This window comes from Terrapene carolina, unplaced genomic scaffold, assembly GCF_002925995.2.
Source record: "Terrapene carolina triunguis isolate 2854851 unplaced genomic scaffold, T_m_triunguis-2.0 Scaffold130, whole genome shotgun sequence".
Classification (NCBI taxonomy): domain Eukaryota; kingdom Metazoa; phylum Chordata; order Testudines; family Emydidae; genus Terrapene; species Terrapene triunguis.
In genome coordinates this window covers 37,308,373-37,334,181 of record NW_020664481.1, presented here as the reverse complement: position 1 = coordinate 37,334,181, position 25,809 = coordinate 37,308,373, and the positions used below count along the sequence as shown (strand labels likewise).

The window sequence follows — 25,809 nt, the reverse complement described above, 5'->3', positions numbered from 1 at the left end:
CAGAGTTTGTGGCTTGGGTCCATGTCTACCTAAGCCTTCTAATAGCAAGGAAACAGATATAATAATGTGTAGCTGGTAATAGATGAGGGATGCTTGGCCATCTCGTTCCAAGAAAGATCAGAAATGTGACTGTCTGAGAGTAAATCAGCTCTTGGAAAGTACAAACTTGTGATTTACATTCCACGGACATGGAGCTTTCCTACCCAGCCATTACACAGCTTAACTATAGCTACTGAAATGATACAATCAACATGTTGCATGTTCTTGGGGAGAAAAATTGCTAAGGGCTTGATCATGTACTCTTTTTGTAGACAAAACTCCCATCGATTTATGTAAGGAATATATGATCAAACCCTACACATATAGTATGTTATTATGGTTAAGTAGCCTTTATCAGTGTCAGGGATCACCTGCACTACAGGTACAGTCTTAAAATTGTTATTTTTATCTTTTTTCTTTTTCTTTTTGTTTCTGCCAACCGCGTAAAGCTGAAATTGCGCATGTTAAATGCGCGTAAGATGCGACAGACCTGTATATTTCTTTGAGAAGTAGCAAAGCTGTGTCTTCAGATTCCCAATAACACAAGTGGCTCCAGCACCTATGTGAGTGGGTGAGTGAGGTTCTGTGGCCTGCAATGTGCAGGGGGTCAGACTAGATTATCAGGATGGTGCCTTCTGGCCTTAAAGTCTATGAGTCTAAGAGTCTGGCTTAGCTGGCCAAGGCACCATCTTTGAAACAGCACTTTGAACCTGTGACCAGACATCTAAAAGCAATACCTAGGCATTCCGACACTGGTACAAGTTTGCTAGGCTTCAGAATGCCTGATAACACTGTGCTGGGCCTGATTCTCTAGCAGTGAAGTTGCAAGTGAAAGCACCAGAGAAAGAAGCTGCATTTTCTATATTTGCTGTTCTTTCTCTATCCTTTTGTGTGCATTTGTCTTGCTTTGCCTTAAAAAAAGCAGGATCGGACTTCAGCAGTAACGCCACCAGGTCCAGACCATCTAAACTAACTTTTTCCCTTTTCCCCAAAAGAGAAAGGTAATCTTAAATGCCATCTAAAAGACTGTCAAACAGGGGTTGTCCCTGTAAAAGATTTTATATAGCTAAAAGGAATAAGAAATATTGTTACAATTAAACTCTTACTTACTACTTTGCATTTCAAATGCTTCACTGATTTTTTGTGTGTGTACGCATCTTCAATAATAAGTTTTAAAGATTTTTAATCATGGTTGTTACAGTGGAAATAAGCCAGCAATAACTTGAGACTATACGCGGTTTTCACTTTACGCGCTAACCGTGGAACGGAACCCCCGCGTAAGATAAGACTCGTCTGTATAGGACTATGAATATCAGTCCGGAACAGCCGCAACACTGATGTGTAGATACCTGAATTTCATCAGGGCCGCCCGGGGTGGGGGCAAGTGGGGCAATTTAGCATTCTATAGTATTGCAACTTTTTTTTTTTATGGAAGGGGCCCCCGATATTGCTTTGCCCCAGGCCCCCTGAATCCTCTGGGCGGCCCTGAATTTCATATCTAATGTTCCAACAGGCTTGCTGACAAAACATTTTGAGGAACCTCAAAATGTGTGACTATTTCTCTAGTCACACATCACAAGAATCCGAACTACAACAGCATTTTTTTCTTCAGTGCAGTAGCACCTCCTGGCTTGAAGTGGTTTCTGTCATAAGAAGGGTTTACAGAAGGAGTAGTCAATTATTTTTATTCAAAGTCCAAATTTCTTGGTCAAGGTATAGTCAAGGCCCAGACTACAGAGAAAATAATTTAAAAAAATCCAACAATAACGATAAGATTTTGGGGTCTGTTCAAAAGCATCTGGCGGTCCAGATTTGGCCCACAGTTCACCTATTGACTACCCCTGGTTTACAGTTTGGTTCAATGGCTCTCAGTACCCCTCACTATACAAATTGTTTCAGCATCACTGCCCACCCACTCCTGTAATAGACCCATAATCTCTGGTTGAGTCACTGAGGTCCTGAAATCATGATTTAAAGACTTCAAGTTACAGAGAATCCACCATTTACAGTAGTTTAAACCTGCAAGTGACCCGTGCCCCATGCTGCAGAGGAACGAGAAAAACCTCCAGGGTCTCTGCCAATTTGACCCAGGGGAAAATTCCTTCCTGACCCCAAATAGGGTGATCAGTTAGACCCTGAGCATGTGGGCAAGACCCATCAGCCAGACACCTGGGAAATAATTCTCTGTAGTAACTCAGAGCCCTCCGCACTTAATGTCCCATCACAGGCTGTTGGAGATATTCGCTGCTAGCTTATTAGACAGAAGACAAAAGAAGAGAGTTGGGAAAGAGAACAAACAGAGTGGGGAAGGAAAATGACACTAGAGATGGGATGAAAGCAGGAATCCAAGTATAGGGTGACCAGATGTCCCGATTTTATAGGGACAGTCCCAATTTTGGGTTTTTTTTTCTTATATAGGTACCTATTACCCCCCACCTCCTGTCCCGATTTTTCACACTTGCTATCTGGTCATCCTATCCAAGTATCACATTCTAGGTGTTGTTCAGGATTTAGCTGAAGTTGGTGGAGTTGGTGATGTCATCTGGTTCCTATTCTGGCCTGCTCTGGTCTTCTGGGATCAGGAGAATGAAGACCCAAATAGTGCCATGGTGGATGCCAGGGTCCTAGGAAATGGTGAGGGTGGCAGACATCATGGTAAAATTTGCTCCTTCCAGTTCACATGTCCCTGCTGCTCCCATTTAGTTAAATAATCCTCAGATAAACTGTATCCAAGAAGAGGTGGCAATCTCACCCATTAAAATTAACCCTTTAAAAACACATTTCAGTTATTTCAACTATGAACTTTTCCTCCTGTTTCAGCTAGTTCTGCTGACCCATGACTTTACCAGGAGCCTTGAAGACTCTTAGAGTTCTTCTAACTTAAACAATTTTTGCTGACTTTCAGAAACAATTTTAAATAACAGGCTGAGTTAGACTTTTGTTTTCTTGGGCAATTTAAAATACAGGCCTTAGAACAACAGGATTACTAAATTACCTGAAATTGCCCCTTTAAGAAGATACTGAGATGCTAATTTAACCAAAAAATCAGATGTGAGTCTATATACGTTTAAGAGAATCAAAGCTGGTATATAATTAATATCTATTTCCAATCTTCTCTGCATGAACGTTTCACCAACTTCCTGAGCCTGATTCTGAAATGCATTGCTAAAAATTTCCTGACTGATACCACTGAAATCACTGGCGTCAACTCAGAACAATTTTTTTCCTGAGTTTGTTTCAACAAAAACTCAGTGAAAAAAAGATTTCAATTCAAATTTAACTGACCTTTTTTGGATTTTTTGGGTCAGGAGACTCCGAACTGAAAAATCCATTATTTGCTCAGCTCTACTATCTACTGGACAACATATTAAAACAGTGATCCCTAGCCTTGCAGAACTAGAAAGTCATTTTGTCAATGAATGGAGTCTCACAAAAGCCACAGGAAGGATTATCCTGATTATGCGGCAATCTTTGCATATTGGTGCTGCATTGTCGTGACACAGTATCATCATGTATTGATGTAATACTATTACAAATTTCTGAAAATAATTCCCACACATCTCATCACCATTATTTTATGACTGCCTTTGACACAAACTCTGCTTTCTCTTTTCCCTCTTATCTTTTGTTGAGAAAGTGTGATGGGCGATTCTCCAAAGGTGCACTTTTCAAATTTGTGACCTCCACAAGAAATGCAGACTCAAAAGACTCGCAGAGCTCAGAGATTGAAAATTACTATATTAGTTATATTCATCATAGGAGTTTGTCACATTCCAGTAGTAGTCAGTCAATTGAATGGAAAGTGCTTCTGGAAGTCACACACATTTTAAAAGCAGCAAAGACAGTTAAAAAGATGAAACAGCTGGGTCTGGCTTTGCTTTTGACTTGGATGAGACCTACAACTGACAGATTAGTGAAAGGTAGTTGCAATTCATATATTGAAATCATGGCAAAATTCTGATGGATTTAAACGGGGGCAGGATCGGGCCCTTAGCAGATCAAAAATTTGGATCTGTTTCTAACATATCTCAGTTCCATGGGAACAGAATAGATGTGCAGCCTATCAGACTACAACTCATAAATAACTCTACAAACATTGGTATCTTAAAAAAATGCAGCTGCAGTAAAAGAAGAGAGAACTCCAAAGATATTTTCCCTAGATAATGGGGACTTGCCTCCGCAGATTTTCTCTCCTCTTTCTGAAGATTGTGGTTACCAGACACTTTAAACTTACAGAGCATTTGTTGGAAAAAAACACTCACTTCTACTCATGGAAAGTTAATTATAAAGTATTTTGATATATTGCATCTTTAATCAGTACATTTCCACAGATCTCTGTAGGTCAGGACTGTGCAGTAATAAGCACATTATTTTGGTATTTAATATTTAAACTTCTTTATATGACTAACAAAAATACCTACAAAATCAGTTATACAATGGAACTTTTTTTTGAAGGATGACAGGTTTTCATTTAAAGTGCTGCAGATTTCTGCAATTTTGAGGAAAACGTTCTGAAGTATTTTGGGTCCAATCTTGCATTGTTTACTTAGGTTTTTTGTCATTGACTTGAGAGGACTTTAGTCTGTGTAAAGCCTGCGGAACTAGACTCTTTGAGTAATACAGATTTTGTCAAAATTCTTCCCAGATTTCTGCTGCCTCTGGGTGATAAAGGGTTGAGATGTAGGTTACAATTTATTATATCGATTTGGGAAGAATTTGTTTTTAAAAGTGTAATGTGTAACCATTTCCAGAGGTGTACTAAAACTACTGCGTTAGTCTAAATACATAATAATAAATAATGGAGCCTGATTGTACAAGAACAAATAAAAACAGTTCCTGCCCCCCTAGCTGCTGAGTTATCATTTGTATTATTTTGCTGTACAATGGGCTTTAACAGGAAAACAACAGAGTGCGTAAGTGCACAGCACATACAGTAATTCTTTCCTGCTATTAATTATCTTGACCAGCATTTTGTAAATACTCCCCCAAGCGCTGAAGAATGAATCACTCATGGAGAAGAGTAATGAGCCATGGTGACCATATTATCTCTTGAGTTGAAAGCTTCAAATACAGAGAAATCAGGGGAAGTAAACGGCCCCAGGAAGACTGGTATGACAATGTGTATTTGAAAACAAAGCCAGCAGCTCCCGGCGCCAGGGGGAGAGTGCTCCCTGCAGGGACAATTTCCAGGCAAATGGAAGGCATTGTCTCCAACTACGCGAGCTGATGAAATAGACGCACCTGCAGCTTTCAAGGCTGGTATTGAACACGATTGCATGGGAAGGGAAATGCACCAGGGAAAATACATCAAACATGAATAAAGTCTTCTGAGGCCACATAATAATATGCCATCACCACAGATTATTCGTTTCACAGCAGAGATGTCCAGACAACAGCAGGCTGGGTGCCATAAGGAAGATTGAGAGTGGGGCATCCAGAGCAGAAAGGGTCCGGGATTTTACTAAACAGAATCACAGGAGCCTGCTTCTTACTAGGGGAAGAGAGGAACGAGGCAAACGGCCCCTCCTGTCCAGTACAACGAGGCAGCGGGCTGGGCGCTGCCCTGTTAATCAAGCGGGAGGGAGGCTCTGGGAGAGGTGAGGGCACTTGTGTTGCCCGTTCCCTATAGCCTGCGTGCACACAACGCGCCCGGGGTAGGTGTGGCAGCACAAGGGCACATGCAGAAAGTCACAGCGAAGGAAATCAGGGGGCAAGGAAATGAGCAGGCCGCCCACAGCCCCTCACGGCCTCCATGCCACCCCCGATCCCGCCCTCAGGACACCACTCGGACAGCCCGGGGCAGGGCGAACCCCGCGCCGGGGGAGATCAGGCGGGGGTGGGGCAGGGAAAAGTGGCTTGTCGAGGAGTCCCCCCGCCCCAACACAGGCTGGGCAGGGCGGCGCGGCGGCGGGCTCGGGGGCTGACTCAGCCGCCCCGCCCCGTGCGGGGGGTGGAGCTGGGCTGCGGGACGGGATTCACTCAGGCCGGGCAGCGCTCCGCGCACACGGTCAGGCGAGCGCGGCACAGCAGGCGGGACATGACGGACACCTTGGTGCCCCGGAGCTGCCGGGCGGCGCGGCAAGCGGAGGGCAGCTATTTCCGAAAGGTAAGGGCGGGCCGCTCCGCGGGGATCCCGAGCCTGCAAGGTGGGAGGAAGAACAGGAGTACTTGTGGCACCTTAGGTGGGAGGGCGGCAGCCCGAGCCCCAACATCTCCAGCGCAGTTAAATAGCCCCTTAGCCGGCGCCCACTGGTACGGGACAGCCGCTGGTGACGGTGTCCAACCAGCCGTACCCAGAGAGCGGGGCCAGCGGCAGACACAGGTGGCTTGAGCCAGCCTTCTCCCACCCAGCTTCTGCTGGCGGGAGCCTCCTCCTCCCCCACCTTGCCAGTGTCTCCTGCCCCAGCCTCCCCCGCACCGACAGGGTGAGTAGCTAGCAAGTGTGAAAATCAGGACACTTTTTTGGGGGGGTGCGGGGGGTACAGTTGCCTATATAAGACAAAGCCCCCAATATGGGATGTCTTGTCTCCCTACACACCAATCCCCTTTCCTTACTGTAAAACAGACTGACTGTAATGGTCTGCGGCAAGTGCCCCCCTAGGGCCAGATTGATTAACCTTTTGTGGGCCCCCATGGGGGCAGTGGGGTTTGGTGTGGAGGGGCGGGGTCCCTGGAGCAAGGTGCCAGCCGGGGGCAATGGGGCATGGCGCAAATGCCCAGCGCGAGGTCACTTTACAAACCAGCAGCCACCAGACGCACACTGGGCTGGCCTGCTGCATTGCCAGCGTGCCCCTTCCCCTCGGGAGCAGCCTGCGCTGTCACAGTGCTCCCCACCCCCTTAGTGCCCTCCCACCCAGACCCCTATGCCCAGCACCCCCCTGCCTGGAGATCCCCCACAGACCCCATGCCCCACTGCTGAGACCCCTATTGACCTCATGCCCAGCCCCCCCCAACTGCACAGTGCCCTGCATACCATCTCCCAACCCACAGAGCCCCCAGTGCCCTCCCTCTACAGCCCCTCCCACAACTTCACACGGCCCTAGACAGATCCCCCACTGCCCAGCACCCCAACACTCACAGACTTCCTCCATCCCCCACAGGCCTTCCACTGCCCAGCACCCAAAACATACAAATCTCCTCCACTACCCAGCATCCCCTACCCCGTCACTGCCCAGTGCCTCTCTGACTACAGACTCCCCAGAGACCCACTCCTCCACACCCTGTCCCCTCCCCCCACCTAACTAGGAGGTGACTATCTGCTGTGCTGAGCCAAGAAGTGCGTCAGGGCTGGTCTCGGGGCGGGGAGGGTTTTGCATTGCTCTGGTCCCTCAGGAGCAGTGTGATCAGCCAGACTGGAGCAGGATCCACTTGCCTGGCGGGACCTGCCCGAGGGCCCCCAACTCCCAAACTCTTTCTCCCACCTCACTGGCCAAGACCAGACCAGCCTCTGCACAGGTCCCAGCCAACTCGGCTACCCGGGGAGGCAGCTGGGGGCCCTGCAGGTGCTGGGCAGCAGAGACTGCTCGGAGTTGGAGCCACACTAGGGAATGAGGCAGGTCCCTGGGACAACTCCCGAGAGCCCACTGGCCCTGCAGCCAGCAGCCCTGCCCAGCCCGACATGGTGAAGCCTGGCTGCTGGGTGGCAAGCCCCCTATAGGCGAGCAGGATCTGCTGGCTGTGAGCCGCTCACACAGCAAGACCTGGTGCTGGACTGCCCCGCGTGAGGGTCCAGATCTGGCCTTGTGGATGGGTTAGAGGGGTCTGTAATAGGCCCCTTCCCAGTGTGGACCTGGTGACACTGGCACTTTTGTTAACCCAGTACTAGTGCCTCCAACCCTGCATCTCCTCCAGCTCTTACCACTAGTGCAGAGGATAGGGCATTGAACAGATCTGGAGGGTCTCCAAGACTCCCCCTATCTTTAATATTAAACCACAGTTGTTATTAATGTTACTTCAGATAGTACTCGCAGTTTGTTCATCCATTTAGGGTCTACATTTCATGAATACTGGTTAGGGTCTAAATTATTTACTTCTCTTTTTACTCTTTGCAAAATGTTGTGAGCTGTTTCCTTACATAGAGATGATCTGGTTTAAAGCTGAGTTAACTCTAATTAAAAGCAACCGATAAAGGGAGCTGGCCCAGGAACTGCAAAGGAAATGTGATAGGGGATTTAGATTAGAGCTGAGCATTTTTAGTTTGCCAAAGGCTTGACAGTAGGACCAGTGCTCAAAACTAAGTAAAGCTCTTTCTGGGTATTAGATTACATATTGAACTTAGGGCACCTTTTACTTTGAGAGTTCTTTAGTGCTCCCATGTATATAGGTTTCACCGGGTGCCTCTTCAGAAAGCTCTGATGCTGCCTATTCTGACCAAGCTCCCTGGCAAGGCAAAATTCCCCACGGACTTTAATGTGAACGTCGGCTTCCTCACAGGGCTCAGGCATGAACACTTCAGATCTTGTGCTGTTTTTCTTTAAAATAATAGAATATACTGTCACTGTGTGCATTAATGTAAAATCTCAAAGCTTTTTCCCCATTACATGCCCACTACAACTGCTTATCCACCTTTTAATATTTGTTCTAATTTTGTTATGTATGTATGTTGCATCTTACTGGAAATAAGACACTCATGAATGGCTTCGTACTGGAATATCTAATACACATCTCTATAACTACTTTTTAAACAGAGTGGATGGTTTATGCAGTGATCCACACCTGCATTTCTTTTACATGGCAGTAGTTCTAATTTTAAAATGTCACTGAGGATGCAATCCTGTAAGGTGCTAGCTCCTATTAACTTTGATGGCATTCAGGGCCATCTTCAAGCAGCTGTGATTCGGTTTGTAGTTATTAAATCCCATCTACCCACTCCCCTCACCTCCTCTCTTCTCTGTGGAGCTTCACTAACTTCAGTGTGGGGGCATGGGTGCAGGGATGCATCACTGTGCTACTCAGTGCAAAATCAGGGTCTAAGGCTGTAGCCATATTTTAAACAAATTAAGGCTCTGTCTAAAAACTGGCATGTTAACCACCTTGTGACCCCCCCCCCCCCCCCCCCGTACAACTGTACACACATCACATCCACCCATGCAGAAGCGTCCTCTACAGTGCATTTATAACCACCATTTGGACTAGATTGGCTTAAGGAGGTGCATGTACCTTGCTCTGCCATGTGGTGTGAAAGAGCTTTTGTCTGTAGTAGTTCATCTCCACATCACTAAAGTTCCAGATTAGACAGGGTTGGTGGTTTTTGCTCAGGAGAGACTCAAGACTGACATTATAGTAATGTTTCAGGTGCATCTTCTAGCACAGGCATGGGCAAACTACAGCCTGGGGGCCGCATCTGGCCCTTCAGACGTTTTACTCAGGCCCTCAAGTTCCTGCCAGAGAGTGGGGTCCAGGCCTTGCCCTGCTCCGGTGCTCCAACCGAGGAGTGGGATTGGGGGCTTGCCCCGCTCCGCGCGTGCCGTAGCTCCGTGCGGCTCCCGCAGCTCCCATTGGCTGGCAACCATGGCCAATAGGAGCTGCAGGGGCAGCGCCTGCGGACAGGGCAGCGCGCAGAGCCGCCTGGCCACACCTCTGCTTAGGAGCCGGAGGAGGGGACATACCACCACTTCCGGGAGTTGCTTGAGGTAAGCGCTGCCCGGAGCCTGCACCCCTGACCCCCTCCCGTGCCCCAACCCCCTGCCCCAGCTGTGATCCCCATCCCGCCCTCCGAATCCCTCGGTCCCAGCCTGGAGCCTCCTCCTGCACCACAGAGCCTGCACTCCCAGCTGGAGCCCTCAGCCCCTCTCCCCCCCACACCACAACCCCCAATTTTGTGAGCATTCATGGCCCACTATACAATTTCCATCCCCAGATGTGACCCTTGGGCCAAAAAGTTTGCCCACCCATGTTCTAGCACCATGGGGACACTCATACTGCCATATAAATAGCTAGACAGACAAAAAACAAACTTTGGCTCAAATCCTATTTGCTGTCCTAATTTGAAAAGTGTCACTGATGTCACTGGTAAGTGATTGCCCTTTGGTTTGTTTTTTGGTGTGGATTGTATTAGATTTGCTTAGTTCTCCAGCAACTTTTCTACAGTATTGCACATCTGGTTATCTCATGGGCTGTACTTTAATCAAGATTGCTAGAAAATTAAGCTTAAGAACTTGAAGAAAGGTTACAAATAAGACAGGCAGTATTTTTTACAAGTTAAATACAAATAAATGCGTTAGAGTAGTGCCTGATTTATCTCAGTGTTTCAGTTAGCTCTCAACCTTCTTAAGGAAATACATGTTCTTTAGGCAAACTTTAAAAAAATGGAACTGATTTTCCTTTCAGTTCTCCTGATTTACAACAGTGTAACTCCCCAGAAATCAATGGTGTTACACTGATGTAAGACTCAAGGAAAAATATAGTTTACTTTAAATATAAATAGGCATAATTTTAATTTGTTACTTCAGATTTACGGTTAGACCAAAGTCTTGTCCATTGAGATAAGATATCTTTTATGCACCTAAGACTTCCACTTATGCCAATAGAAGTTTGGGGTTACAAAACTAGGGTTAAAACAACTAGGAGTCCTTGTGGCACCTTAGAGACTAGAGACTAACAAATTTATTTGGGCATAAGCTTTCGTGGATTTTAGCCCACGAAAGCTTATGTGCAAATAAATTTGTTAGTCTCTAGTCTCTAGGGTGCCATAAGGACTCCTCGTTGTTTTTGCTGATACAGACTACACGGCTACCACTCTAAAACTAGGGTTAGAAATGCAGCTCAAACAAATCCTGAATTATACATTTTTGGCTGGGTATCTAGGTTTGGAATGAACTGTTATTACAATGGCGCTTCCACCCATCTACTCTAGATTTTTTGAGGATTTTAGATTAGTCCAATAAACAAGTTTTTGAAAAACTGTCAACTTTAACGTGGTTGGCTGAAAGTATAAAGTCTTCAGTCCTCAACAGGTATGTAAATGTAAGTGAGGAAACAATACTTCCTGTTATACATTGGTAGATAATACTGTCAAAGATTAGAGCCTCAGTTCTACAAAATCATTACAAATAAAAACCCCTTTTAGATTCTGGAACAGGATTAGGCTCTAAAGCAGTCAAGCCATGAAACCCCTGTGGCTGTATATATGGTCTGAAGTGTGGAAATCAAATTTCAGCCTGAATAGAGCCCTAAAGGACTCTATACAATTGAACTGGCGATTGCATTGTTTGTTTGTACCCTTAGGCTTATCCTGAAATGTTTAAAGTAAAGATCTTAATTTTACACAGTACTTTTTTCCTATAAGACTTTAAGGACTGTTTTACAAATTTTGTTGGTGCATGCACATGTACATTCCCAAGGATATCTTTCAAGGATACTTCCTTTGTATTAAGATCAGAAAACCACTTAATGAAATAACTGACTTTTTAAATCTCAAGACAGTGGAGCAAAATAGGAACATTTATTTTCTATTCAATACCACCTTTCATGAATGGATCTCAAAGCACTTTTCAAACAATGAATTTAGCCTCACACTATCTTTTTGAAGTGCGGAAGTATTTTTCCTTATTTTAAGGCACAGATTGCTTCAGGGACTTGCCCAAGAACACCCAGGAAGTCTGACAGAGCTAGGAATAAAGATCAGATGTCTTGATACCCATCAAAGGTTTTTAATCATTTTAAGAACAAGTTTACTATGCAAATAGTAAAACTTTTAATATAGATCAGTTTATACCCTATGTCAGCTTGTGGTGTTTCTGATTTTTGGCAATTCTTTTGTCATTACCACAGAAAGCAACTTATTTGCATCATTTGAGAGAAATTGATATATCTTATTTTAATATGGACAGTGTCCTTTTACTACTAACAGGTATAAACTTAAACCTGCTTCTCCTAGCCTACCAATGCTAAACTAGCATTCTTGCTTAATTAATATTTTGTTCTATGGAGGGTTCTCAGAACCCTGCTTAGCTCCGAGGCTTCTGTTGTTTTGTTTGTTTGTGCTACCTTAATCTTCATTTGTTGACAAAACTTTGGACAAAACTTTCTTAAACCAAAGTATTATTTATTTTACAGTAGGAACAAAGCATTTAGAGAGAGGATTTTAGAGCAACAAACTGCCCATGCACATGTCTATTTTACCTAAAGATCCCTTGATGGTAATGGTACTTCTTCAGACACCCCAATGGGTGCCCTGTGTCCCACTCTGGTTCCCCCAAACAACACCACCCCTTTAGAGAGTGTATTTCCTCTTAAACCTACCTCACTTCTTTTGATCTCCTGGGTTCATGGACCTTTTCCTCTTCTCACAGCATCTCAACTCTCAAGTTTTTGTGGAGAAGTGGCTTATCTTGAACCATTCTTTTTCCTCCTGCTTGTTTTTCCTTATAACCCCCTATGAAACTACACCAATATATTCAGACAGTAAATATCCCAATAACCATGTCAACATACAGTATTCATGGATTATTACAGAACAGCTCCAATTCAGTCCCAGAGACCACATCCTGTACTTGCAGATTCAGTTATCTAGTATTAGGACTGGCTAAATATTTTCTGTTAACTGTTTTTCATTGGAACATTAATTTTTCAGCCCCATTACCCTCCAGAACAAACAAAAAAAAAAAAAAAAAAAAATCAGAATTTTCCACAGAAAATTTTTTCTGACCAGCTCTATCTAGTAGACCTTTCCCATCCACACTTTATAATAATCTTACTCTATGTGAACTATCATCACTTACTCCCAAAGCTATCAGGAAGGTTGAAATAGAGTGATTTTAAATGCTTCTTCAACCCATTTACTGAGCATACCACTTTTGCAGCATTCCAAGCTTCTGCTGGCCTGGGAGCGATTGACCAACCTTGAGTCTTGAACTTAGATTCCTTTGTAGGATATATATTGTGCTACAGCCGGACTAAAAGGGCAGCCAGTTTAATGAATTTGTAAGTTCTGGTCAGCTTGATGTGTTCATCCTTCTTCTCTTTCTTAGCACTATGTCTCTGTAAACTACTCTGACCTGATCTGATTGGATATTTGCCATACAGACCAAACAGCTGGGTCAGCTCATAAAGAAAAGGGTGCTGCAGACCAGTCAGGGTAAAAGAAATCAGAACTTGTTAATCCTCCCTACTTTGAGGAAAGGAACAAAAAACAAACAAACAAAACTCCATAATAAAGGTTACTGTCAATGAAGACATTAGGATCTTGATCTAAAATATTAGGCTTATTATTTTTAAGGTTTGAGGTGTTATCCTGTTTCCTGTGCCTAAGGTTTCCATTTGCTAACCTGCTACAGCTGTGCCTCCAGCAGGGCTGGTGGGGCTCTTCCAGTGATTAGTAGTCAGGCAACCATCATTAGCTTTTACATAGGAATATTCATTTGCCTGTTTGTCCTTTTTTCTTCTTTCTTGGGAAAGGGAGAAAGAATGTTGCAATGATTAGACAGAAAGAATTTACTACCTTTCACATTCTGTATCAGTCACTCACATGCTCATTCCCCTATGTCAGGAACACCTCAACAGGAAAAAGAACTGAATCTCAAAGAGTGAACTAACCAACCTAGACTGTCTCTTCAAGAAACTGACTTCTGTGATGCATTATTACTATTTTTGGTTTTGTTTGGCAAATATTATGTTGTGGCTGATTGCTATAGTATAGTGTAGATTATATTGTAGCTATTTTAAAAATCTGTAACTAATGTATTAACTTTTGTATTAAACATTTGTTTCACTTTTTTTAAGTGCCTGGAGTTAAAAAAATTAACTAAAGTAAATAATTATTTGTAAGTGCCATAACTGTTCATGGTGGATTGGTCCTGCTTTGAGCAAGGGGTTGGACTAGATGACCTCCTGAGGTCCCTTCCAATCCTGATATTCTATTCTATTGTGCAATTACACTAAACCTTAAGGTTCCCTTTTTCCCCCTCTTATAAACTTATAACAGTCATCAAAAGGTTGGCTGGAAAATTCTAGCAAATAGTGTAAACAAGAATGTAGTCTTTTCTTCTCTTGAAAGGGAATATATTATTGGTTTGATGTTTCTAGTCAGCTCTGTAAAACAATTATTCTGTCTTAATATTTAGATAATGATACACAATCACTTCCAATTGGCCATTTCTTGTTTGATAGCAAAGTCTAGAAGCAACTGACAGTTGGAGTATTGTGTCCAGTTCTGGGCACCACATTTCAGGTAAGATGTGGACAAATTGGAGAAAGTCCAGAGAAGGGCAACAAAAATGATTAAAGGTCTTAAAAATATGACCTATGAGGGAAGATTGAAAACATTGGGTTAGTTTAGTCTGGAGAAGAGAAGACTGAGAGGGGAGATAATAGTTTTCAAGTACATAAAAGGTTGTTACAAGGAGGAGGGAAAAAATGTTCTCCTTAACTCTGAGGATAGGACAAGAAGCAAAGGGTGGTTTAGGTTGGACATTAAGAAAAAACTTCCTAACTGTCTGGGTAGTTAAGCACTGGAATAAACTGCCTAGGGAGGCTGTAGAATCTCCATCACTGGAGATTTTTAAGAGCAGATTAGACAAATACCTGTCAGGGATGGTCTTCCAGACAATACTTAGTCCTTCCATGAATGCAGGGGACTGGACTAGATGACGCCTCGAGGTCCCTTCCAGTTCTATGATTCTATATTGTCAACATGAAGTGTTAAAAAAAACGTGAGTCTGGCCCCAAAAAGTCATGATTCTTGACTTTAGAGAGAATTATTTGTTTTTAGTTCTCTATTTTCCTACTGTCTTTTGAGCCTTTTGGGTTCATATTTTCCAGCTTTTCTATGCAACCATACTTTTTTAAAATTAAAGCTGAGATTCTCATGACTAAGAACTGTAGCTTCAAGAAAAACACCAAGTAACAAAAGATATGTGATAAAATCACAGAGTTGACAACACTGAACTGATAAAATATCAAGAGAAACTTTTAGTATTTGTAGCAGGACAAGATATTATTATATTTATGATGTTCCTTTTGGCAGGCTTTGGTCTGAGTGCTACAAATACTCACTCACATAAATAACTTTACTCAGAAGTGTAGTCCTACTTAAGTCAATTAAACTACTTGTGTAAGTAAAGTTACACACGTGTGTAAGTATTTGCAGGATCAGGGCCTTTGCCTCCACTATGGCTTCACAAGCAGTACAGGTTACACTGGGTGGAGAAGAATGTTCTCCTTTAAGCAAGGACGCACACCCAGTTTCAACTCTGCATCACCTTCTCTAATTAGCATATCATGACTCACCTTCTCAGTTCAAACACCTTTTGTATGCATCATATTCACTGACATTAATACCACTTCTGATTGCCAAACAGCTGAGTAATAGTTATTTTGTGTACGTCACAGCTGAATTTCTGACGCTGAAAAAGAAATCTATTTTTAAGTAAAGTGCTCTGGCGTCCAGCCAAATGAAGGATACTATCTGCTTTTTCATTTGGGGACCAGACCACATTTTCCCTTCTGGTCACTGCGCTCTTGAAAACTATTTTCCATTTGTAAGGGTGGGCTATGTATTATATCTTCCTAGTCTACAAAGAAACTACCAGTATCTCATAGATTGGGAATCAAAAGGGGACAGCTCACATTTTTTGCTCCAGAAATCCAATGTCTCTTCCTGGTGCTGTGTTAATAAAGCCATATTATGCATGGACTACCAATATGGGCAAAGGTAGTGTTACAGGGATTCCCCATTTCAAGATTATTATGGCACTAGGCAACCACTTAATGCTCAGGATATGAGTGTACTCAGCCTAGGGGCTGTGTTACATTCAACATCAGCTTCTCTAATTTGGCTTAGTTGCTTTAAAGTTGATTTTTGCCGAGTCATTCTGGGCCAGAAATATAGTAATTGGCAATGCAGGGCATTGAGGGGTAGAAGAAAAGGTGTGAAGAAAATTGCTAAGTGTTTGGCGACATCCAATAGGGACCCTCCAGGGGAAAAGAAATAAAGTAGATTGTTGGTATTTGGTTCCACCAGTGAAGAGCAAGAGCATGCCAGTGTCAAAAACAATATGCCATGGCACTTTTGTATAAAAATAATGTGAACCCGTGGAAACAATGCAACCTCAAATTCCTTTTCTGGTGTTAAGCTCCCTTTTAAAGCCTTTTGTTGTTCAGAAGAACATTAAGATCATGACTTTGCTGTAAATTGGGATTTGCTGCTAGATTTTTATATTAGGGCTATCAAGTGATTAAAAAAAGTAATCGTGATTAATCACACTGTTAATAACAATACCATTTATTTAAATATTTCTGGATGTTTTCCATATTTTCAAATATATTGATTTCAATTTCAACACAGAATACAAAGTGTACAGTGATCATTTTATATTTATTTTTATTATAAATATTTGCACTAAAATAAAAGAAATAGTATTTTTTAATTCACTTAATACAAGTACTGTAGTGCAGTCTCTTTATCATGAAAGTTGAACTTACAAATGTAGAATTACACACAAAAAATAACTGCATTCAAAAATAAAACAAATGTCAAACTTTAGAGCCTACAAGTCTACTCAGTCCTACTTCTTGTTCAGCCAATTGCTGAGACAAACAAGTTTGTTTACATGTGCAGGAGACAAGGCTGCCTGCTTCTTTTTTATAATGTCACCTGAAAGTGAGAACAGGTGTTCGCATGGCACTATTGTAGCCGGCGTTGCAAGATATTTACGTGCCAGATGTGCTAAAGATTCATATGTTCCTTTATGGTTCAACCATCATTCCAAAGGACATGCATCCATGCTGATGATGGGTTCTGCTCAATAACGATCCAAAGCAGTGCAGACCGACGCATGTTCATGCCACCAGCAGAAGGTAGATTTTCTTTTTTAGTGATTCGGGTTGTGTAGTTTCTGCATCAGAGTGTTGCTCTTTTAAGACTTCTGAAAGCGTGCGCCACACCCTGTCCCTCTCAGATTTTGGAAGGCACTTCAGATTCTTAAATCTTGGGTCGAGTGATGTAGCTATCTTTAGAAATGTCACATTAGTACCTTCTTTGCATTTTTTGTCAAATCTGCAGTGAAAGAGTTCTTAAAATGAACAACATGCTGGGTCATCATCCGAGATTGCTATAACATTAAATATACTGCAGAATGTGGGTAAAACACAGAGCAGGAGACATACAATTCTCCCCCAAGGAGTTCAGTCACAAATTTAATTAACGCATTATTTTTTAAATGAGCGTCATCAGCATGGAAGCATGTCCTCCGGAATGGTGGCCAAAGCATGAAGGACATATAAATGTTTAGCATATCTGGCATGTAAAACTTTGCAATGCCGACTACAAAAATGCCATGAGAATGACTGCTCTCACTTTCAAGGGATACTGTAAATAGGAAGTGGGCAGCATTATCTCCCATAAATGTAAACAAACTTGTTTGTCTTAGCAATTGGCTGAACAAGAAGTAGGACTGAGTGGACTTGTAGGCTCTAAAGTTTTACATTGTTTTGTTTCTGAGTGCAGTTTTGTAACAAAAAAAAAAATCTACATTTGTAAGTTGCACTTTCACGATAAAGAGATTGCACTACAGTACTTGTATGAAGTGAATTGAAAAATACTATTTCTTTTGTTTATATTTTTTACAGTGCAAATATTTGTAATAAAAATAATATAAAGTGAGCACTGTACGCTTTGTATTCTGTTGTAATTGAAATCAATATATTTGAAAATGTAGAAAAACATCCAAAACATTTAATACATTTCAATTAGTATTCCATTGTTTAACAGTGTGATTAAAACTGTGATTAATCATGATTAATTTTTTTAATCACAATTTTTTGAGTTAATTGCGTGAGTTAACTATGATTAATCGATAGCCCTATTTTATATATATATATATATGTAGTACGGATTGTTGTTTTAGAAATTGTGATAACAGCTAGAGTGTGGATTAGGTGCTTTTAATATATATGAACTAAAATAAATAAAACTATGGTTATCCATTTCCAGTGTGGTTCTCCAAAGGTTTTAGGAGACACACTCAGACAAAAGCTCTTCACTTATTGTCCAACTTTCAAGTCAAAACATTTTCGGTAAACCTGAAGTATGGGTAGTCTGATTAACGGATTCAGATACTCCATAACAGAAACTGATCATGTGAGTGCCATTGGGTATATTAAATAAATAAATGTAGTTAAATACATCAAAAATATATTTATTTATAACTTTTTTCATATTGCTGGTATCCAAACTATTAGTTAAGTACTAGCAGTGCTGTGACTGCTCTATTTGCTTACACAACCTGCATGCTTTCAACAGTAGTTCACACCTAGGCTTGAATGTTGGAATCTATTTTGCAGAGGGAGGTATTGTACCATCTGCCAGGACATTAGGGTTATCCTATACTGTTTGTGAAACATGCCAGAGAAACTTTAATTTTCATTTGGGCAAAGGGCAGAAATAGGAAGAAGGTGGTGCAGTGTGTCCTAAAACTGAACTGCAAATCTGGGTCCCTATCATGATGTGGAACTTGAATGACCATCTGGCCCACCGGGGAGAGTATCAGCTACATCACCTTGAGACTATTGACTGTCAGGTTTTATGTTGAACCAGGTAGTGTGCTGCTTGCTTAGAGGTCTCACTGCCAACACAAATTGTGTGTTAAAGGGACAAAGTTCTGAAAGCTAATTGTTTTCAGTTTCAAAATCAGCCAGGTCAGCGAGTGCCACAATGGCCTCAACACACAGAGTAAAAATGCAAAAAGAACAGGAGTACTTGTGGCACCTTAGAGACTAACAAATTTTGATTATGAAGTTGATGGATTTCCACTCCATACGGCTAAATGCAGTGCCTTGCATAATGACAGGTTTCAGAGTAGCAGCCGTGTTAGTCTGTATCCGCAAAAAGAAGTAAAAAGAGTAAAAATGGTGTGTCTCAATTCATGATCATCTCTCAGGCTGAATATTTCTGTGTGCTGCAGTATGTTTGAAGCCACAACCTGTTAGCTCTCTGCATTTCCTTCATTCTCTCTTACTGAAACAAGGACATGATAATCAGCTTTCGCAAATGTAGAGAGAATACAATTTAATCTGGGATCATCTCCAGAATATGCTCTTACATCAGATATTCTTAAACTTTGATGAAGCTGTCTGGATACAAAATTATGCAAATGAAGACTAATTTATCAACAGGTGATTAGGCTTGTATTCTCCTAGATGTCATGAGCAATAGGAGAGACCTGCACAATTTTTAGGAAAATAAGAAAAAAGGGGTACAGCTCTTCTATCCCTACTCCCCTTAGTCTTACACATCCCTGACAGAGCACTGAGGAACCCCCACTTTCCTCCTTTAAAAGTCCCCTAAATCATAAATACAAGAACTAGACAGAAAGCTGTCTGCATTGTTCATTAATTAGCCAATGGATTGCTATCAAACAAGCTAGCAACCTGCACAGGCAAGGACTGATAGCCCACATAATCTCTTCTGTCTTCAGAGTCTGTATGTGACTTCAGTTTTTTTGCAGAAGTTACTTAATATAAATAGTATGTGGTACATTTCTATAACATGAGTCATATGGGGCTTGCCTCTGATAAGAACTCATTAAAAATACTCCAACATTCTGTTTCTGTAGTTTACCAACACTATTCAACCAAGCAGGAACTTACAGTAGTAAATAACTACATGAACTTTAGACAGCACCGGGGGTTTCATTGCTTTATGAACTCAATATAGCATTTGAGCTATATGCACCAGCAGTGAATCGCTACATAACCTGCAATTATACTCTGAAAAAATGACTATAAAGTGGCAGCATAAGGTTCATTGTTTATTAATTTCATAGCAAATGTGTTCAGTTTACAAATAAAACTATCTTCTTCTAATTACCTGTGCTGCAAACTCAGACTGGAATCTCTGAATCAAGCATCATCAGTAGCAATAAAGGTTCTTAAATTGGAATAATTTTACTGTTGATCCATGAGCCAGGATCTAATCCAGCTCACCCTCTCAGAGCTATGTTAGCTCTGCAGAGCCAACAGGAGTACAAGGAAGTTATGTAACACATCTAAACAGATATGACTATTGCCAATACACACAAGGAACAAATCTGTTGAGTAAGAAGTTGCCATTTTTATGCAGCCACATTTTTGATCAGTCGCACTTTAATGAACATCTATTGAAAAGGAAACATTTGAGAGTAATTGTAATAGTTACTGTAAGAAATAAAGTATTGTGCATTAAGACCAGACAGAAGCGAAAGCAGCAGGTGTGAAATTCACACTGAGATCTGGATCCCAGCTACGTCATGAGCATTAACAATGTTCTTGGCATTTTACAAACAGAGAACCAAAGTTTACTTTCCTGCAAAAAGACCTGTCTGTGAATGTGTGAGACATGGTGGAGGTGGAGAGTCCTACAGGGAGTAAAATATAGTTTGGTTCCCTTCATGGAGTTTTTATCCAAATCAAGGTACACCTCTACCCCGATATAACGCTGTCCTCGGGAGCCAAAAAATCTTACCGTGTTATAGGTGAAACCGCGTTGTATAGAACTTGCTTTGATCCGCCGGAGCACGCAGCCCTGCCCCCCTGGAGCGCTGCTTTACTGTGTTATATCCGAATTCGTGTTATATCGGGTCGTGCTATATCAGGTGTGACAGACCCAGACCAGTGAGGTACAGGAGTCTGGTAGAGGGCAAATATACTGGTCACTGGATGAGTAGTTTTCTGTTCCCTGAGTGACCAGAGCAGGGGCTGCACTAGAGTAATCAGAAACCTGCTAGAACCAGTTAAGGCAGGCAGGCTAATTAGGACACCTGGAGCCAATTAAGAAGAAGCTGCTAGAATCAATTAAGGCAGGCTAATCAGGGCACCTGGGTTTTAAAAGGAGCTCACCCCAGTTTGTGGGGCAAGTGTGAGGAGCTGGGAGCAAGAGGCGCAAGGAGCTGAGAGTGTGCTGCTGGAGGACTGAGGAGCACAAGCATTATCAGACACCAGGAGGAAGGTCCTGTGGTGAGAATAAGGAAGATGTTTGGAGGAGGCCATGGGGAAGTAGCCCAGGGAGTTGTAGCTGTCAAGCAGCTGTTACAGGAGGCCCTATAGACAGCTGCAGTCCACAGGGCCCTGGGCTGGAACCCGGAGTAGAGGGCGGGCCTGGGTTCCCCCCAAACCTCCCAATTGACCTGGACTGTGGGTTCTTCCAGAGGGAAAGGTCTCTGGGCTGTTCCCCAACCCACATGGTGAATCTCTGAGGGAAGAAAATCCGCCAATAAGTGCAGGACCCACCAAGATAGAGGAGGAACTTTGTCACACGGGGTAGAGGTGTATATGAGATTTATATGCCCACCCCCCTTGCAGATGCAGAGGAAATTCACCCCAAACTGCACAGATCCCCTGACATCTGCTGGAGATACAGCTTATCCGCACGAGGGCACTGATCTCCATGCTGACTCCTGTCCACCAGTTCTCTGGCATCCTCATTCTAGTGCAGCTAGCCTGCCAGTGAATCCTACATAGGGCTTGTCTACACTTAAAATGCGGCAGCATTTCAGTGATGACACTACCTATGCCAAGGGGAGGAGTTCTCCCCTTGGCAGAGGTACTTCACTTCCCCAAAAGCTGGTAGCTAGATCGAGGGGAGAATTCTCCTGTCAACCTAGCGCTGTCTACACCGGGGGTTTGGTCAGTTTAATAGCGTCACTCGAGAGTGTGGATTTTTTTTACACCCCTGAGTAACATAGTTATACTGACCTAATTTCCTAGTGTAGACCAGGCCATAGTCAGCTACCCCAGGACTCTGTACAGAAGGGGTCCTGCAGCAACTCTCCCCAGAAACAGACCCCTGGTCCCAAGAGAGCCCTCCATCAGGGAGACAAAAGTGCAGGACAGACAGGCAGAGAGGGAGCACATCCAATCCTAAGTCTTGTAGTCACTGGAGTAGTTAGCTCAAGTTAGTACACTTGAGCTACTGCAGTGGTTCTCAATCAGGGGTACGTGTACCTCTGGGGGTACGCAGAGGTCTTCCAGGGGTACATCAACTCATTGAGATATTTGCCTAGTTTTACAACAGGCTACATAAAAAGCACTAGCGAAGTCATTACAAACTAAAATTTCATACGACTTGCTTATACTGTTATATATACTATACACTGAGAAGTAAGTACAATGTTTATATTCCAACTGATTTATTTTATGATAATGAGCAGCTATAGCAGAGGCAGGGATTATATTCTACAAAATAGAATATAGGCAGCGCAAGAGGAGAGGTGACAGCACAGCAGGCTAAGAGTAGGAGATCAGCAGCAAAGAGATCAGGGAACCATTTAGACATAGAATCATAGCACTGGAAGGGATACCATGCCATCCTGTTGGGTATATGTTATGGTTAGGAGTGGATGGGTGAGGTTCTGTAGTCAGCAATGTGCAGGATATCACACTAGATGATCATGATGGTCCCTCTGACCTTAAAGTCTATGAGCATAAGAACCCTCCACAGATATCTCTGAATGCATATGAAACAGTATAAAATTCTCTAGAACTGGAATTTTACATTTGAGCATCTTCATGCCTGACATAACTATCTTACTGTCCTTAAATTAATCACGAGTCTGCTACATATGGCTGCCTTCTCCAGTAAATCCCCCACTATACTTGACAAAGAAGGACATTTACTATGCACCAGAGCTTTGCATTTCAGACCTCCACTATAATTGGCTTCAGTGCTGAAGCTCATCAGTAACTAGAGAGTAATGTAACTTGACATGTTTTTCAAGCAATCTGGCAAACTTTGTTCTGCTGTAGATGGTTACACATGTTCTCCTGCTACTTTACCTACTTAGTAGATACTGTGCAAAATGCAAACTTTTCAAACTTAAATATTGCAATGAGGACTTTAAAATTAATTATAATAGGCTAGATGAAATCATAATATGGGCCTTGATCCAATAAATGCTGAACAAGTTGTGAAGACAAGACACCTAAGAAATATTAAATAGGTATGCTTGGGTTGGGTTACATTGTGCTAAGTATTTCCCCTACTTGTTTCAAAATCAAGTAGTTAAGGTTGCAGGCATATATTAGTGGTGACAGTGCATATTACCGTTCAAGAACATATGAAAAAAATAATTAGAAATCCATAGATAAAGTTGCACTTCTCAAACAAGGCACTCAAACAGCCTTACTTCTGCCTCCTTAAAAAAGCCCTGTAAACTTCAGAAAAACATACTTATCCATCCATAACAGTTTCATTTTATCAGTGACCACAAAAACCAGAATGGCTCAGTCTTAATCATATACTAGTTGCGCTGTCTTAGGGTCTGCTTTATACTCATGTGCGGAGCACATAAAAGAACTTTACACATTCCTGGCTGGACAAATAACATTGAAGGCAGTTATTCCATACACTTTTATAAGGGCCAGATCTTGTGAGCTGTTGAAGGCGCTCAATGTCTCACAAAATCAGGCCCTGTCATTCCATGTGGTAGCCAATTTTTCAAGTGTCATTTGATGCTGAGCTTAGCGTATCTCCATAAACAAACATCATATGGCCAGCTCATGCTATTAAATCACTTCCATGAAAAGAACAGAAGATAGTATGATGACAAACCATCACACTTAGTACTGGAGACATGTACATACGAAGCAAATTATAAAATCCAGTGTTTTATGGTGCACATTTTTGGTATTTTGTATGGAAAGAAGATAGTAGTGTGGAATTCTACAAGGTAGATTTCAAGAGCATCCTTGCTATGTGTATTTGGCAGATGCCTGTGCACAGTGCTCTGCTTGAAACTAGGGCTTAGACCTCTAGACCAGGGGTCGGCAACGTTTGGCACACGGCTCTCCAGGGTAAGCACCCTAGCGTGCCGGGCCAGTTTATTTACCTGCTGACGCGGCAGGTTCGGCCAATCGCGGCCCCCACTGGCCGCGGTTCGCCGCCCCGGGCCAATGGGGGCGGCAGGAAGCCGCGACCAGCACATCCCTCGCCTGCGCCGCTTCCCGCTGCCCCCATTGGCCCGGGACGGCGAACCGCATCCAGTGGGGGCCGCGATTGGCCGAACCTGCCGTGTCAGCAGGTACATAAACTGGCCCGGCACGCTAGGGTGCTTACCCTGGAGAGCCGCGTGCCAAACGTTGCCGACCCCTGCTCTAGACAGAGGAGACTAGGGAATAAGTTAAACTGAAGAGTCCCAGGCCTTTTCAGTTACCCTTAAAATCACTTTTGTTCTTTTTAAAAACAATTGATTTTAATTAAAAAAAAAAAACCTGGCCATGATCTGTGACTTTTCATTCCTTTTACCATCATATTATGATTTTTATCATGACAATACAACATCTCTTCTCTCAGGCACACTGTTGTGTAACTTTGGAGTAACTCTATGGACATCAGTGTAGTTGCTCAGGCTTCACACAAACTCCACTGACATCAAGGAAGTAACTGTAAATTTACTGCAGGGTAACTGAGAAAATGTCACCCTGAGCTAAGGTTTTTTTTTTTTTTTTTTTTAATTTGGGAATAAACTTTCTTAGGTTTAAAATAAAGAACACTCTTTAATCAAATGGCTTTATGTGTCATGCTTTATAGTTTAAGATTTTCATATCCATGTCTTTGAAATCAGTGTTATTCACTTTTTTTCTTTCGCTCTTCTGTTGTCAGCTTCTTAAAAATAATTTGCTTCCTTTATTCTAGGGATGTAACCCCTTGGCTGAGACTGGCCGAAGCAAACTGCAAAATCAAAGAGCTGCCCTAAACCAACAGATCCTGAAAGCAGTAAGGTTGAGAACTGGTGCTGAAAATCTTTTACGGTATGTTCCCATCACTTTATTTTTCTGTCTAAAGCAACAAAATGTTTTTTGTTCTTTCAGCAGGGGTGTCCTTCAGTTCTCAGATAGCTGCCTCGCTGCTCCCATAGTTTGCTGAATAAACTGCAGCTGGATGTTCTGCTAATAGTCTTATGTAATGCCCCATCTCTATAAAGTCATTAACTGTTATACAGTGAAAGCTTTGCTTGCTAATGGTAAAATAGCCATGCTTTTTCAGTATTTTTCCCCCTAAAGTATTGTTTCATCATATATTTAAAGAGATTATTTATAGCAGAAAACAATATTTTTCTAGTTACAGATACTTAAACATAGTCTGTTATTGAAAGAGGCAAAATAAATAGTTGTGAGATTATTGGAACAGATACGATATAATACATTCCTCTGAATATTGTACAAAGCTATGTCTCTCCTTTAACCTCCATCCATCTAGTCTCCTGCTTAGTCCTACCATTGATCTCTCTGTAACATCACCAAAATCTATCCTTTCCTGTGCATTTTGGCTGCTAAAATCACTGTCCATACATTAGTTGTCTTTCACCTCAATATCTGAACTGTCTGTAACTCTGTCCTATCTGTAACTCTCTGCTTACTCTCCTCCTCTCAATCTTTTGAACATGCTATTGCTCAAGTAAGCCCTCTCCTTTAATCCCTTTGCTGTCTTCCTCTCTTGCCCAAAATCACATTGAAGCTCCTCACTGTTGCTTGCTAGGGTCTGCACAATTTCAACCGGGCCAACATCTAACTTCCTCCTCCTCTCCCTCCCATTGCTTAGGCTCCTCAAAATTGTCTATCCTTTCTGCTCTCTGTGCCTCCTTCTCCAGCTCTTGGTTTCATATCATGACCTAGCTTTCTTGACATGTCTTCAACTACTATGCACCCTTCCTTTCCTCAGGACTCAGACACTTTAAGTCTCCTTTTATGGCCTGGAAGGCTTTGATTTTAGCTTCTTTTTCAACTGCTTTTGTCTATGAACTTCAGTCGTTTTATTTGTAAAGCTGAGGAGAGATGTCAGGCGGAATGTCTATGGCT

General features: G+C 42.3%; 1 protein-coding gene across 1 annotated transcript in view; it reads left to right on the top strand.

Annotated features, from left to right (window-relative positions):
• The first annotated feature begins 6,039 nt into the window (after positions 1-6,039).
• Positions 6,040-25,809, top strand: part of RHPN2 (rhophilin Rho GTPase binding protein 2) — a 51,242-nt gene continuing 31,472 nt past the window's right edge. The window contains exons 1-2 of the mRNA XM_024219393.2: positions 6,040-6,145; positions 24,647-24,762. Of these exons, the coding sequence (XP_024075161.1) occupies positions 6,077-6,145; positions 24,647-24,762 (185 nt within the window). The 5' untranslated portion in view covers positions 6,040-6,076. The remainder of the gene's footprint in view (positions 6,146-24,646; positions 24,763-25,809) is intronic.